The sequence below is a fragment of the Pseudoliparis swirei genome, chromosome 21 (genome assembly GCF_029220125.1).
Source record: "Pseudoliparis swirei isolate HS2019 ecotype Mariana Trench chromosome 21, NWPU_hadal_v1, whole genome shotgun sequence".
Taxonomy (NCBI): domain Eukaryota; kingdom Metazoa; phylum Chordata; class Actinopteri; order Perciformes; family Liparidae; genus Pseudoliparis; species Pseudoliparis swirei.
Window position 1 is genome coordinate 5,409,547 of NC_079408.1, and position 17,057 is coordinate 5,426,603.

Consider the following 17,057-nt stretch of genomic DNA (forward strand, 5'->3'; position numbering starts at 1 on the left):
CGTGCAAACCAACAGTAAAACAAATCACTGAAACAAATCTGCAGCCCACAGAGCCCTGGTAGCTGTGTTAAAGAGGCAGCGACAGTCTGCGATGGTCAGAGATTTTTTCTCGGAAGCGGACCGGTCGTAGTTTTTAAATAGAGCGGCGAGCTGGTTGGTTGGAAGTGAGTCAGTGCGGGCCGGAGGTTTGTGGCTAAACACTCTCACACCGTCTCTTTTTGTGTGTGTAGTGTCCCTGACCTGGGTGCTCCTGCAGTGGCCATGAGTGTGTGCAACTATTTTAAATTAACTACCAGTTGTGAAGTGTTGTGGGTTATTCTGTGCGCCCGTAGTCGTGCTGTGAGAAAGCAGATGCGCGTATATCTGGGGATGATGTCGAGAGAGGCAAACACAGACCATGTGTTTAACCGCCGTGCATGTGCGAGTGTGTTCTCATGTGTGTTTACATATGTGTGCACCACCACATGTTTTTATAGAGGAATACCCCCCCGATGAATGGTCGTTCTGTTTTTTCAGCCGGACGGGAATCACCGAGAGAAACAGATAACACGAGTTTACAGTGAAATACTGAGACCGATGTCCCGCTACAGACATCTATTGTCTCATAGATCATAGGAAATCATGTCAGTTGAAGAGCCAAATACAGAAATGTAGTTCAACTCCACAGATGAGGGAACCAAAAGAGAAAGAAAGACAAATGAAAATGAATAAACCAGTCGTTGAGATGGATGAATTCCCCCCGGAGAGGAAAAGTAAAGTGAATTAAATGTGACTAAGTGTCACTTTATAGATTTCTCAAAAAAGGCTTCATGTCACAGAACACATTTCAAATAGCTGCTGTAAAATCGCGATTGAAGAACTTATAACCGAAAACACACCAGAGAGATGTTTCTCTGAGAGGCTGAAGGCAGGAGCGCCGTCAGAAGTAGACGGTATCGAGGTTTGGAGGTGATGCAGCTTACCCACACACCGAGGCTGGGATCCGCTCCACTGGGAGTCGGGCCGGCAGGTGAGCGTGGCGTCTCCCTCGAGCCTGTAGCCTCGCTCGCAGCCCACCTGACACTCGGCCCCGTGGGAGGCGGCGCCGTCGCTGCACCTCAGGGAGCCGTGCTGCGGCCGAGTGAGGGGCGAGCAGGAGCGCACTGCCGGCGGAGAAAGAAAACATAAACACGAGGATCCGATCCGCCCCCAAACAAATAAAACCCCATTTGTATATTGCTATATTTCAGTGGATCCATGTCACGTGTGGGTTTGTTTGTTTTGACCTCCGTGTATTCACCGCAGCTCTCTCTGCTCTACGATCGCTTTCTTTTTTTAACAATGAAAAGTTCCGGAAAAATAGAAACCGAGTCAAAAGCAGCCGGCGGGGATGAAAAACAACCTTCAAATACTGTTGATGGTTTGTTTTAGAGGCCTAACAAACGTCATAAAGAAATGTATTCTTCAATCTGCACGATTACCACACCGAAAAAACGACTTTTGAATGCAAATATTATTTAAAACTGTACATTTTCATGCTAAATAGAGGTGTAATTTATAAACACATGCACTATATATGAAAAGAGGAGGAGAAAGCAGTAAATCAACAGCAGGAATGTGCGGCACCACCATCTACGACTTGGGACCTATCATTTAACCCGAAACGTGAAAGTCCCTGTGAAATAAAAAGTTGGAATAAATCCTCGTGTGTGCCTGCCGTGAGTTACGCTGAGGTCTAGAAAAAGGGTGTGTAGTGTGTTATTTCTCATCCCCACCCAAAGACAGACAGGCGGGTTCAGGGGAGACCCCCTCCCTCAGGGCTCCACTAGCTGGGAGGTCCCACAGTGTATGCGGTAAAGACTAGACTTAGTGCAACACACACAGGCAGACATATGCACACACACTCAGAAAATATATACCAAAAAGCCACCACTATAGATCTTAAACACACACCCTTGAATATTCAGTGTCTTGGTATTTCTGTGAGTCACACTGTTGCCGTCTTTCTCAAAAAAAACTGGCATTTTCCTCATTATCTGTTGGCATCTCCAACTCCCTCTTCACGGCCTTCCTTTCTCCCTTCTTGAACTCACACACACACGCACGCGCTCTTGCTTCCTTCTGCACGACCTTCTGCCGTTCCTTTCCTCGTATCCTTTCGGTGTGTTCTCCGCGAACTCGCTCTGGCTCCTCTAACCGATTCCTCCCCACTCTCCTTCCTCCTCACATCTGGCCTGGCAGAGCGCGGTAGCCTCCCAGTAAATGTTGATTCCCCGTTCAGTCTAAACACATATGATCTCAATCCACGGCCAGACATCTTTACACGCCGCCACACACAGGCTCACTGGAGCGTGCAGGGGACCCCGCAACCAGTTCGTACAACTAATACCCTTTGTAGCGATATGTCCATGTAATGCCGTACATGTTTATGACGGGTCACAGAGATCAGGAGGGAGGCGGCAGGCTGTGAGGACTTTGATGAACGTCCCCGCAGCTTAATGAGGAATCTCAGGAGACATGTGGCGTGGAGGAAGCAGCAGGGATCAATCAGACTGTGTGTGTGTGTAATCGCTGCATATCCAGAGGGATCATTTGGTAAGATACTGTTCCTGCACCATGCACAAAGTCTCCAATACTGTCAAATCAAATGCCATATTTAATAAGTCACTGGAGTAGTTTATACATTTAGCGTCTTTCATTTGGCAAATAAAAAATGTTGCAAATAGCTTCGCCTTCTCAACTAAAACTAAACTTGTAGAAACACTTTCTTTCCATTTCTGAAATACTTTGCCGACGTTGCCAGACTTTTTGACGAGTCTTTTTTGTTGTTGTTGCCAGGGCTGGAAAAAAAACGGCGAGGATTTTTCTGCCACTGTATCGAGCGTTCAGCATCTGAAGGGACGGTGGTACACATCTGCATTTGGAGAACCGCCAATAGAAATGAATCTCCGAAATGACCTGTGATTGGGCAAAGTCTTCTTTTCTAAAGCCAGAAAACAGCCAAGAGGAGGCGAAGTGGTCTAGTTTTCTCTCAGATTACTTAAATTACAATATGCTGAAAGATTATGATGCCCCACAACTGCAAAAATACACTGCCTACCCAAGCATTAAGTCCCTTTTCAAGTAAAAACACCAGAAGAGCTCTGATTGCAGCTTCTCAAATACATAAACTCTTTCATTATTGGCTGGATATCTTGGGGTTTTGGACAATTCCCACCTCCATGTGGGATCTGTTGTATTTCATCATCATGCATCAGGCCTGCTTCCTGCTCACCTTTGCAGCTGGCCGGTGTCCCTGACCAGAAGCCATCGGCCTGGCACAGCCTGATGCTGGTTCCCTGGAGGTCAAAATCTGGTTGGCATCGCACGCCACAGGCCGCGTCGAAGTGGTTGTTACATACATTCTGGATGAAAAAGCCATTTTCTGGAGGAGACAGTGCTGGACAATATACCACTGGAGGAGGAAGAAGAAGAGGAAGAAGAAGAAGAAGAAGAAGAAGAAGAAGAAGAAGAAGAAGAAGAAGAATGAGGAAGAAGAGGAAGAATGAGAAGAAGAAGAAGAATGAAGAAGAAGAAGAATGAGGAAGAAGGGGGAGGAGGAGAAGAAGAAGAAGAAGTAGAAGAATGAGAAGGAGGAGGAAGAAGAAGAAGAATGAGAAGAAGAAGAAGAAGAATGAGGAAGAAAGGGGAGGAGGAGAAGAAGAAGAAGTTGAAGAATGAGAAGGAGGAAGAAGAAGAAGAATGAGAAGAAGAAGAAGAAGGAGGAAAAAGGGGGAGGAGGAGAAGAAGAAGAAGAAGAAGAAGAAGTTGAAGAATGAGAAGGAGGAAGAAGAAGAAGAAGAAGAAGAAGAAGAGAAACATGTTTGTGAAATCCTAAATGTCATATTGTCAAAACACACACAGTTAATATCTGCTGGTGGGAACTGCAGACACAGAGGAACGTTTATGTTCCTTAAAAAAATGATAATAAAGTGAGAAAACCAAAAAAATTACAGGTTGTCAAACATCACCTCCCCAATCTACACCGGGGGAGGAAGAGAAAGCAGAACGCAGTCCAGGAAAGAGATGATTCATGAATATTGTTTTGTTCAGATGAACTGCTGTGTGGAAATCCTTGGCTCATTCTTCAGACCGCGAAAATGACTGGAAGCAGATTCCCAGTTTGTTCCGATAAAGACCTCACACTCCCGTGGAACGCTTAGTTTACGTTCATTGTCATGACACAAATGCTCCCATATCGCTACTTTATGAAAGCTTGTATGTGAACTCATGAGGCCTGGAAATCGCACTATTATGTAAAGTCCGCGTTGGATTAAGATATTCTTCTTCGTTGGTACTTTTCTCACTGGGAGGAAGTCCCTTTGTGCGCCCTCCATCGCTGTCATGTTGTTTTGAAGCAGCAATATCAAATCCTGTCACGCCAGAGCCAAAGCGTCAATTTCAGACAGTCGGACTTAATGTTCAGGCTCGTGAGGGATATTTTCTAACTGCATTCTGGTTCCTAGGCATCATTACAGGGTCGTAAAAGAGGCTCCAACTACACAAGATGTGGAAATATAATCAATAACGTGGTGCCTTTTTCCCGGACTTCACTCATTATGTACAGTGGACCTGGCATTCGGCTATTAATAATTATTAATGATCAGACTAACTGTCAGTTTTAGTCATGGAAAACATTGAATGTTCCAAAATAGTAAAATAAATAAAATAAATGGCAACATTTTTATGAACGTCGAAGCCGTAATTAGTTTTTATAAAAGCTCCCTACATAAAGCGTCAAAGGAGATTTTCGACCGGAAATTGAAACCCGTCAGACGAAGTGAAATAGAGCCGACGGTGCACTTAACGGATTAGTGACTCTTACCCTGGCAGGTCATGCCGATTGGCTCGTAGCCCGGCTTGCAGACGCAGTCGCCGAGGGAGGTGCTGCCCGGCTGAGAGGTGTGCCGCGAGTCGGGGCACGACAGGCAGGTGCTCAGGCCTCCCGGTGCGCCCTCTGGTTTATAGGTGCCCGGTGGACACACTGGTGGGAGGAGAGGAAAAAAACACGGCACTTACAAACAATTGTCTGGATGGAAAAGATCGGATGAAAATTACGTTTGAAATGAAAAGCTGCTAATTAAAACGTCAGGACTGAGACAGGAAAAAACAGAGTTGCGGATTTTATGAGGAGACTTTGATCATATTCCTGTCTGGACATGAAATGGTGGAAAATGTTGCATTAATGACATAATGAGCTCAGTTGGGAAGGTAAAACAAATTATGAAAAAAATAAAAGACGAGTTCAGTTCAGCAGCCAAAACGATAGAACATGACTTTTCTTCTCTTTTTTTTTTTTACAACGAAAATGCGACAATCAAAAAAAAGATTTACGAGTATCTACAACCAGTTAGTGTTCGTTAGGAAAGCCTTTTGATCACCTGCACGCGCACACACTCACGGACACACAGCGAGAAAGTGTGTTTCCTATTAGCGTCACCTGCGTCCGATCAGAGGACATGGTGCAAAGATGAAGCAGCGGGGGTCACGAGAAGGTCCTCCAACATTCTTTCATTCACCATCAATCGACTTCACGTCGGCGCATCATTTAACATTTTTTTTGAAATGGACTGTTTCCATCATATGGTTTTATCTTGGTTTAAAGGTCACTTTCAATTCAATTCAATTCAGTTTATTTGTATAGCCCAATTTCACAAATTACAAATTTGTCTCGGAGTGCTTTACAATCTGTACACATAGACATCCCTGCCCCAAAACCTCACATCGGACCAGGAAAAACTCCCAAATAACCCTTCAGGGGAAAAGGGAAGAAACCTGCAGGAGAGCAACAGAGGAGGATCCCTCTCCTAGGATGGACAGATGCAATAGATGTAATGTGTACAGAAGGACAGATTTAGAGTTAAAATACATTCAATGAATATGACAGAGTGTATGAATAGTTCATAGTAGGCATATTCCACGATGGAGACCTCCACGATCCATCAGGCAGATGGCGGTGGGGAGGAGGAGGGCGGAGTCTCAACAGGACAGTGGCGTAGTCATGAGCAGGAATTCCACGACCCAGGCGATCCATCAGGCAGATGGGATCTATGCCGTCTCATAGGGTCCGATGACCCCATGAGACGTAAAGTCAAAAGGACTTCCGGGAGAAAGCAGAGTTAGTAACGTGTGATTGAGAGATGAAAATTCATCCTTAAGGAGAGAAAAAGAGGAGATAGGTACTCAGTGCATCCTAAAACGTCCCCGGCAGCTATAAGCCTATAGCAGCATATCAAGGGCTGGACCAGGGCAAACCTGATTCAGCCCTAACTATAAACTCTGTCAAAGAGGAAGGTCTTAAGTCTACTCTTAAACGAGGTGACTGTGTCTGCCTCCCGGACTGAAATTGGAAGCTGGTTCCATAAAAGAGGAGCTTGATAACTAAAGGCTCTGGCTCCCATTCTACTTTTTAAGACTCTAGGAACTACAAGTAGTCCCGCATTTAGTGAGCGTAGCTCTCTAGTGGGGCAATATGGTACGACAAGCTCCTTAAGATATGATGGTGCATCACCAATCAAGGCTTTGTAGGTTAAGAGAAGAATTTTAAAAGTGATTCTTGATTTTACTGGGAGCCAGTGCAGAGCAGCTAGTGCAGGAGTGATGTGATCTCTTTTCTTAGTTTTAGTGAGAACACGAGCTGCAGCATTCTGGATCAACTGGAGGGACCTAAGAGATTTATTAGAGCAGCCTGCTAATAAGGAGTTGCAGTAATCCAGTCTCAAGTAACGAACGTGAACCAATTTTTCTGCATCTTTTGAGACAAGATGTGCCTGATTTTTGAAATATTACGTAGATGAAAGAATGCAGTCCTTGAGATTTGCTTTACGTGGGAGTTAAAGGACAAGTCGATCAAAGATAACGCCAAGATTCTTTACAGTGGTGTTGGATGCCAGGGCAATGCCGTCTACAGAATCCACATCACCAGATAATTGATCTCTGAGGTGCTCAGGGCCGATTAAAATTACTTGGTTTTGTCTGAGTTTAACATCAAGAAGTTGCAGGTCATCCATGTTTTATGTCTTTAAGACATGCTTGAATTTTACAGAGTTGGTTGCTCTCCTCTGGTTTTATCGATAAATATAGTTGAGTGTCATCTGCATAACAATGAAAGTTTATGGAGTGTTTCCTGATAATATTGCCCAAAGGAAGCATGTATAAGGTAAATAAAATTGGTCCAAGCACAGAACCTTGTGGAACTCCGTGATTAACGTTGGTGGTTATCGGCGTCATCGTTTACAAATACAAACTGAGATCGATCTGATAAATAGGATTTAAACCAAATTAGTGCCGTGCCTGAAATGCCAATCGACTGCTCCAGTCTCTGTAACAGGATGTCATGGTCAATGGTGTCGAATGCAGCACTAAGGTCTAACAAGACCAGGACAGAGAGAGTCCTTTATCTGCTGCCATTAAGAGGTCATTTGTAATTTTCACCAGTGCCGTCTCGGTGCTGTGGTGTTTTCTAAATCCTGATTGAAATTTCTCAAATAAACTATTATGATGTAGAAAGTCGCACAACTGATTTGCGACCACTTTCTCAAGGATCTTGGAGAGGAAGGGAGGTTAGAGATCGGTCTGTAGTTAGCCAATACCTCTGGATCCAGAGTGGGCTTCTTCAGGAGAGGTTTAATAACAGCCACCTTGAAGGAGTGTGGTACGTGGCCTGTTAGCAGAGACACATTGATAATATCTAATAGAGAGCCGCCAATTAAAGGCAAAACGTCTTTAAGCAGCCTCGTCGGGATGGGGTCCAAGAGACAGGTAGACGTGATCGAAGTAGAAACCGTTGAAAATAATTGGTCACGGTTGATAGGAGAAAATCCCTCCAAATATACACCAGGGCATACAGCGGTTTCCAAGGCCATTCCACTTGAGGACAGATTGGCACTGGTTATGGGCAAGAGATTATTAATCTTGTCCCTAATAGTTAAAATCTTTTCATTAAAGAAGTTCATAAAGTCATTACCACTAAGGTTTATAGGAATGCTCGGCTCCACAGAGCTGTGACTCTTGCCAGTAACCAGTGCCAATCTGTCCTCAAGTGGAATGGCCTTGGAAACCGCTGTATGCCCTGGTGTATATTTGGAGGGATTTTCTCCTATCAACCGTGACCAATTATTTTCAACGGTTTCTACTTCGAACACGTCTACCTGTCTCTTGGACCCCATCCCGACGAGGCTGCTTAAAGACGTTTTGCCTTTAATTGGCGGCTCTCTATTAGATATTATCAATGTGTCTCTGCTAACAGGCCACGTACCACACTCCTTCAAGGTGGCTGTTATTAAACCTCTCCTGAAGAAGCCCACTCTGGATCCAATCACATGGGATTGTTCACAAATAACAGATTAAACCTGCGTAATGTGACGTAATGTGACTTTAATTCCACTATCTCATCTTCTTGATTAACCATTTTGAATTAGTTCCAAAATTCTGATTCTGATTATTACCTTCGCATTGAAAATGCGGAAGGTTATGTTTTGATCGCCGTGTATTTATTTATTTATTTATTTGTATGCGTGTTATTCGCATAACAAAAAAAGTTTTAAACCGAATCGCATGAAATTTGGTGGGATGATTGGTTATTATCCGGGAACCATTTGATTAGATTTTGGGATCAATCGGGTCAAAGGTCAAGGTCATGAAAAGGTCAACATCTTCTTGAATCGCATGAAATTTGGTGGGATGATTGGTTATTACCCGGGGACCATTTGATTCGATTTTGGGATCGATCGGGTCAAAGGTCAAGGTCATGGATAGGTCAAAATCTTCTTTTTACCATAGCACGGTCAATTGTTATCCAATTGGCATGCAACTAATGCCAAAATGTTCATAATTCAATGCCCAATCTTGTGATATGCGAAGGTATGCGCTCTACCGAGTGCCCGTTCTAGTTTGAATTATGTTATTACCAGGAACGACAGCCCTTATCGGCCATTATACGAGTAGATTCACACAAGCAATTTTCTGCGCTGGCAATTCCCGTAATTCACAGCAGTTACTGGGGCACTTTGCAGCGGAAGAAGCTTTATCAGTTGCTCCCCAAAGTTAAAGCAATTTTCTTCTGTGCCGTTTTTTTGGTTCCTGTGTATCCAGCCCACTTAGAGAGGGAAGCTTATCCAAACAGCACAAACTAGAATGGGCGAATACCTTCCCATATCACAAGATTGGGCATTGAATTATGAAAATTTTGGCATTAGTTGCATGCCAATTGGATAAAAATGGACCGCGCTATGGTAAAAATAAGATTTTGACCTTTCCATGACCTTGACCTTGACCTTTGACCCGATCGATCCCAAAATCTAATCAAATGGTCCCCGGATAATAACCAATCATCCCACCAAATTTCATGCGATTCGGTTTAATACTTTTTGAGTTATGCGAATAACACGCATACAAATAAATAAATACACGGCGATCAAAACATAACCTTCCGCATTTTCAATGCGAAGGTAACAAGCTAAAGCCGCTAATTTTGATGACCGCGTGTATGAATCACACACAACTGTTTTACCGTCGCGAGTTTATATAATCAATTAATCTGATGTCACAAGGTAATTATGGGCGTCCGCTGTGGTTTTTCCGGCGCCCTGGGCTTTTCCGTTTTAATCGGCAGTCTGAAGCCCAAAGACACTCAGTTGACACATTTGAGAAGCGTCGAGTAATCGCTGACATTTCAGCGCTATAAATAAATAAAGTGAAACCAGAACTGTTCCGAGAGTCAGGAAACTTCATTCAGAGTCCCATTAACGTTTGTTACCGCTCCAATAAATACAAATACAGCGTCTCTCGCAGCAGTGCGGTGCCTCATACGTCTTGAAGAGGACGATAGATAAACTTCTGTTTCATAACGGCCTTTCATGAACACAAAGCTCCAGATGCTTAAAGTTACAGCTCGAGTGGAACAGAGATGTCTGTACAATTTGACCCCAGGCTGTTTTTCACTGTGTCAAACATATAAGAAATATCTACTTTTTTATTTATTTAAAGGGCTATTTAGGTAGTCAACAAACAAACAAACTTACCTCACACTTAAACTTGGGAATCAATATCAATTCTAATAATATTCTCTAGGTTTTAATTGCTCGGGTCAAATTGACCCCAGGGGTAAAAGATGTGAGTAAATTTGAAGGTAACAGGAGGGTTAAACAAATCATGAATGTTCTCAATCCACACCCACACACATCATTTAAACACGCATAATACATTTCAACAAATATGCAGAAAAGCCACATGGGATACGGCCGAACCTCCTTTAGCGTGAGCGGCTAGCTGTGAGCTTCACTATGAGTTCATGCACGTTATAATATCACGTTCTATGGTTGAATTACAACCTGTACGGTAGAGGAGCGACAGAGACGCCATAGTGCTAATATCCTTCTCATGTACTCGCCGCTCAGCAAGAGGCCTCAGGCCAGGTGTGAATTTCCACTGCTGAGCCAATGCCAGCCTGGTCTCTAACACCCCCCACCCCCCACCCCCCCGGCAGCAGGTCAGCCAGGAGATGCTCACCAACTATAAAGTAGGCACTGGCTGCTGGCACTAAAATGCACCCAGTAATTCACATCAAACACACACACACACACACACCCTGTGGTGTATTCTGGTGCAGAAAGTGAGTGTGTGTCCGTCTGCAATTCTTTGATTTGATAACAAAAGAAGCCGATACATTTTCTCCCTCCTGCGTCCTTTAAACTCTTACATAAGCTAAAAGTGTCCTCGGGAATCTGGTTTACGGCTTCATTTTAAGGTTTACAGGAAGCCTACTTTTTTTTTTTTATGTGAATAATAATTCGCCCAGAGCGCAACAGTGGAATAACTGTATATCGACAAGAAATAGAACATTTCAGATCCTGGCAGGTTGCATGTGCTGGCCGCTAGAAATGTACACAGACGGATGCCTGGACACACACACACACACACACACAGAGTTTAGAGAGACCAGATTTTTGCTTCTGGCGACAGAGGTTGGGAGGGAAGGATGGACAGGAAGGGATAAATGATGAAAGGACGAGCGGCGGCCGTGAATCTTAAAATAGAAGAAGGGAGGAAAAATAGCTGGAAGGAGAATGTGGAGGAAACCTGCGGGAATTTCCGTTAAAATGCATCATTGCTGCAAAGACTTGAGCCAAAAGTCAGACCCCCGAACTGAAACTAATTGTGTTTGGACCCTGGGATCAGACGCTGTTCATTCACAGCTAAAGCAATATGTGAGCGATGCTAATAACTAATAACGAAGTTAAATGATGTTTCATCACGTCACTGCTCGCATCGTTCTTTTCGATAACAGCGTTTTTGGGGGGATTTTTCCTTTTTTGAGAGTGAAATATTACTTTTAATAAAAGGACGTCGGCCAAATGATCTTTTTTTTTTTGCGAGGGGTTTAGATAAACAGAGTTATCCATTTGGAGGTCTGATTTTCCAACGAAGCGTCTCGTTCATCATTGCTGAAAAATGACGACCGACTTTGACCTGAGGTCTGCTCCGCCTCCTTTGAAAAGTTCACCGTTATTGCCCGTGTGTGCAGACGTGAACGCAAACAAAACTAGAAGGGGCACTCGGTAGAGCGCATACCTTCGCATATCACAATATTGGGCATTGAATTATGAACATTTTGGCATTAGTTGCATGCCAATTGGATAGAAATTGACTATGCGCTATGGTAAAAAGAAGATTTTGACCTTTTCTTGACCTTGACCTTTGACCCGATCGATCCCAAAATCTAATCAAATGGTCCCCGGATAATAACCAATCATCCCACCAAATTTCATGCGATTCGGTTTAATACTTTTTGAGTTATGCGAATAACACGCATACAAATAAATACACGGCGATCAAAACATGACCTTCCGCATTTTCAATGCGAAGGTAACTACTTGGTTACGTTTCAGGATACATCGAGGTTTGGATTCAAACAAGAGCGTTTGTTGCGTAACTTACGTCACGCCATACATTAACTTACCTCCTTCCCCTTTAAGACATTAACTCAGCTAACATCTATCTTTGCCGTCACTAACATTTGAAATACAAGAATACATTATTACACGACGAAATAGGAAGTCAAAAAACGACAAAAGCGAGCTCAGTTCATCTGTTAAAGCCCCTTCTGGTAATATGAAGTAAGCCATTAAACTGGCAGGCACGTCGGGTCCGGGAGCCAAAGATACTATCACACGAGAATCTCTCGAGTCTCCGGGGAGAGGGCTGCGTTCGATTAGCCCGGGCCTAAAAACAGACCAGGACGGAAACGATGAAAGGGGATCGAAAGAGGCCGAGCGAGAACATCTGCCTCCTCTGCCACAATGACAAACAGAGAAAGAGAGAGTTATCATCTTAGAGGGATATATTCTGCTGCGGCCAACAGAATCCACAAACACATGCTCGCAAACACACAATCCATTCAGTGCGCGATCACAGGCTGCTTCCCACATGGCGCATTGACCATAAAGCACTTAGTTTCACTTATGAACTATTCTAAATCTCTCAAAACAAGCAGGCCTCGCCAGTCCGTGTGGTTCCCGAGTAAGCACGGGCCTCAAAAGTCTGGTCGGCTATCGTCTCATTATCATTTTTTTAAAATAATTTCACAGTTATTGTGGTACTCCGAGTAAAAAAGTCAGTCTGTCAAATCAACTTTGCATCCTATTTTCACATACAGCATTTCTGTATTGAAAAGAAAACCTAAAACCACTGAAATAACCAGCGTAAAAATTCAAACAGTTGAGTGCCCAATGTGACGACTCTGACTAATATCTGATAAAAGGATAACCTGAGGAGCTTCAGCGGACGACCTCGCATTCGATGCCAACTGGCGATACTTTTCTAACGCTCAGACTTCGGCCCTTTCTGGTTGCCGACCTCCGTTTGGCATCAGAAGGTCATCTGCATTTTGTTTTCCGACACCTTGCGTCGACTCAGAAAAATAGCATCAACTGAGTCTTGATCCAATAAATAAACAATCTTTAGTGGACATTATGGGCTTCATGTGCAAAGCAGACAGTAAAAGCAACACATATGTCCGTGGTCCTGTAATATTCGCGATGTTGTGATCCATTTTTCTGTCGTCTTCAGAGCTAAACGATGGAGACACAAGATGTCCAGCAGTGAGTGTTGCGAACGGACCTCTCTGCGGTCGAAGGGCCTCTCACACGAGAAATGTTGTTAAGTCGAGCCTCAAATTCCAGGGTGTTTCACGACGAAAACAATGCTCACATGCGAGGGATCATTTCGCGGAAGCTTCCGTGTGTGTTGGAGGCGCATAAGTAGACAATAGACAATTAAAATGCATCGTCTGGCCCTCAAAAACAAACACAAAAGGCCTGGCGGAGGCTTGAAGAAGCTGGTGTTCGTTTGAATGTTTAGAGTTTATATACCGTATGCAAGAAACCCAGAAGTGTCTCGCAACGATGAGGGTCACAGGCATTTTCCAACCTCAATACATGGGTCACCTGCAGCGGCGGGAAAAAAAAGTTTTTAAAAAAAGTTGGGGAATCACATCCTCCCTGTGGAATGACAGGATGCTCTAAATCACACTGACAGAGTCTCATCTCATTGAAGTCCGGTCTGCTCTCCAGCTGGATTGTGGAGGGGAGACGGGCGGACGGGGGAGGGAGGGGGGGACGTGGCTGCAGCACAGCTGTCCACCTACACAGCCTCCGTCCGGGGGACCGTCTGCGGACTTCCCGATTTCCCAAGAATGTGAAACTTCTGCACCGCGATGCGAGGCGGTCTTCGGAGAGGAAGCGGAGGAAGTTCAGTGGCTGTTGCATCGCTGTTGGCCTGTTTATTATTCCATCCGATCCCCCCGAGGGACGTCGACTTCACCGCAAATCGCTAGATACAGGGTTCTTACACATTTTGACCAATGGATTTCCAGGACTTTTCCATGACTTTAAACCAAATTTCCATGACCAAACTGAAATCTCGGTATAAACATGAACAATTTAGAACATTTTGCGTATTGAGAGCGTACGCCGGCTTATATTTTGAATGCTTTCTTTAAAAAACATATTAATTATTTTAAACTCTGCATAAATGAACATGTGATGATAACAAATTTCCATGACTTTTCCAAAACTTTTATGATTTACGTTTTTTCCAGGACTTTTCCAGGCCTGGAAATTGCCATTTTAAAATTCCATGACTTTTCCAGGTTTATAGCTCTTACGGATTCCCAAGGACAGAGAGACGGTCCTCTCTGCTCGCTTATTACAGACTCGGGAACGCTGGGGATTCGAACGGCGAGAGCGCTAAACAACTGTACAAACACAGGTTGGTTCCCGGGCTGCTGCGCTTGATTACAGATGTCAGTGTGCTGAGAAATGTTGTGATAAAAGCCTGAGGTCGGATCTCAGGTCGCTCGAGGCAACGTAGCATCCAACGCTCGCTTAAGAAGGAGGCTCGTTTCCATTTCCGATGATGAAGGATGCATTGTCAGACGCACACACACACACACACATATGATTATGTACATACATGTACAGTCATCCACTACACACACACACACTCCACCATTCCCACAGTAGCCTGAGAGTCGGTGTTCCCTTGTGGGATCGTGAGACCGATTCATGCTCGTAAATCGAGAGTCACAAACAAACCGAAAACAATTGAGGTCGTCGTTGGCCCGCCAACTCGCCACACCCAAAACATCGTCACACTCTTGCTCACGCACACGCACTACTTCTGCAGGAAGGCAACAATTGGTGGAGCTGAAGGAGCCGTGGTGTCACAACAGAAGCTGATTGGTGGGTCGAGAGAAATAAAAACAAGAAAAAAAGAATGCTTCTCTTCCAGGAAACCGGCAGCTGCTGACTTCCTCCATCCTTAGCCTGCGACCTTTGACGGAGCGTGCGTCCCTCTTCATCACCTCCCACCAACTGGAGGGTTTTCACTCAACACACACACACACACACACAGGCAGATCCGAAAGTGAAAGGAAGAAAGAGGGTGCTGAAAGAGAGCTGAAGAGGGTCGGTGAAAATACCCAGAGATGGATGGGGGTCACAGAAAAGGACAAACATGTTGGATTTGAAGGAGGGCAAAGGCCTCGACAGAGACACCGGAGCAAAGCACTTAAGATGCTCCAGGAGAAAGTCATTCCACCTTAAATTCCCGTGGGCACATTTGTCATCTTTAATTATGTGTGAGAGACGAGCACAAAGTATTTGAAGTGCAAAAGTGCAATTATTTTCAGTTAGCAAGATTCGCAAGGTTAGCATTCTTGGCTACAGTGTGAGATAATAAGCGATTCACTCGTGACCCTTTTGTTTATGAATACTTGAGGCAGTGTTGAATGCAGTACCTGAAGTAATTATACTAATAATGTACCTAAAAATAATTAGGAATATTTACCCCAACCTTTTAAAAATATTGTCTCGTCTTCTAAGTATCATCCTATAATCGTAAACTTGTAAAATAACAAGTAAAAAATGACAGAAAAGTTGAAAGATTGTGTTATGGATTAAGAAATCAATCATTTAATCGAATCTTAATTATTGTAGCTCTAGATTTAAACACTCAATGCAAGAATTTCACTGTGTATCATAAAGACTAATAAATAATAAAATAAAAACAAATCTAAACTACCATATAGAGAGAGCCGGAGGAGTGTTAATGAGACAGAGAGGCTCTGCTACGCATCGCTGCCCGTCTCACGGCTCCTTGTTTTTCATGCACTCCAGCAGAGAAGGGTCCTAGGAGGTCCGCTTTACGGCCCCCGGCGCCTCCTCGCTCCTTCGTGCGTCGGAACGGCCTCGGTTCACAACACGAGCCGCGTCCGCTTTACGACATCCTCGACCAACAAACACGGCAGCGCTAGTCATCAATTAAGGCTTTTTACAGACCTATATGTGTCGTTTAATGAGGGGAGGAGCGGGGGAACGGAGCTGGAACCCGCGGCGCCGAGGGACTAATGTGGACTTTGAGACCGATGTATGCAATCTGCTCTCAAGCAAAACACTTCAAACACCGAATGACATGAAAGACTGTCCGACAAACACCTGAAGGTCACACACACACACACACACACACACAGGGCTCTTTGAGAAGTGCGTTCAATGCATATTTGGTTCGCTGCCAACTTCCTGTTACTTTATTTTGCCCCAGATGACATCTTATATGTTACTTAACGAATGACTCTGGTTTATTTGAGCCTCTATATGTCATAGTAACAAGACGTTGAGATGTTCTCGTGACGAGTCCGCTTGTCAACATGCAAACAGTTGAACTGGATGCTCCGCCTCTGTATTCGGAGGTGACACCCAAAATCGGCACAAATGAAGTGTCAGTAATAATCCTTCTCTGGGAAGAAAAAACCCTGAATTATTTGATATTCAACAACGCGTTCATGAACCCGTCACAAAGGCGTCGGCTTTGCCCGCATCACAGAGCCGCTGCAGCTGGTCCGCTCACAGGTAGGAGTTACACAGGAAGTGCACTTTGAACTTTTCCTTCCACTGCAATCACAAGTGGATGTTTTTATTTGTCTGTCTTCTATCAACACAACATAACGTCAGACGACCACGTATCGCGTTACGGGCTGTAAATCACTTTGCGGTTATGTTCCATGTAAATAATCTTTATTACTGAGCTTGTTAGTGCTGGTATTTACATTTTCCCTCTCTCTCTCTCTCTCTCTCTCGCTCTGGCACTGAGCCAGTCTGATCTTTGTCCAGTCCCTGGAAGCTCTCCATCCATCCACCATAAAAGATGCATGTCTCCGGGGTAAGGAATCCCCCCCACACCCCCTCCTTTCCTCTTTCCACTCTCTACTCACCAAAGAAAAACACAAATCTCCCTTCAATCAGAATAAGCTATTAATGAGGGTTAGGGGGAGTCAGGGTGGTGGTGGTACTTGACCCCCCTCCCGGGAAAAAAACCTCATCAGGCCACATCGCCTCCACAGCATACTAAAACTTAATGGGCAGCTTTCGACGACTTAAGAGGGACAGATGAACAGCAGCAGCAGAGCGTATTGTGCATCAATGCTGAGAAGAATAGAAAAACCATCATTACATTGGTTTTATTGCATTGTATTGAAAAGT

General features: G+C 44.2%; 1 protein-coding gene across 3 annotated transcripts in view; it reads right to left on the reverse strand.

Moving 5' to 3' along the window:
- svep1 (sushi, von Willebrand factor type A, EGF and pentraxin domain containing 1) overlaps nt 1-17,057 on the reverse strand; it is a 78,540-nt gene that overhangs the window by 31,782 nt on the left and 29,701 nt on the right. For all 3 annotated transcript variants that reach the window (XM_056442201.1, XM_056442200.1, XM_056442202.1), the window contains exons 4-6: nt 4,844-5,002; nt 3,254-3,433; nt 963-1,142 (exon numbers count right to left, since the gene is read on the reverse strand). In XM_056442201.1, coding sequence (XP_056298176.1) covers nt 963-1,142; nt 3,254-3,433; nt 4,844-5,002 — 519 coding nt within the window. The remainder of the gene's footprint in view (nt 1-962; nt 1,143-3,253; nt 3,434-4,843; nt 5,003-17,057) is intronic.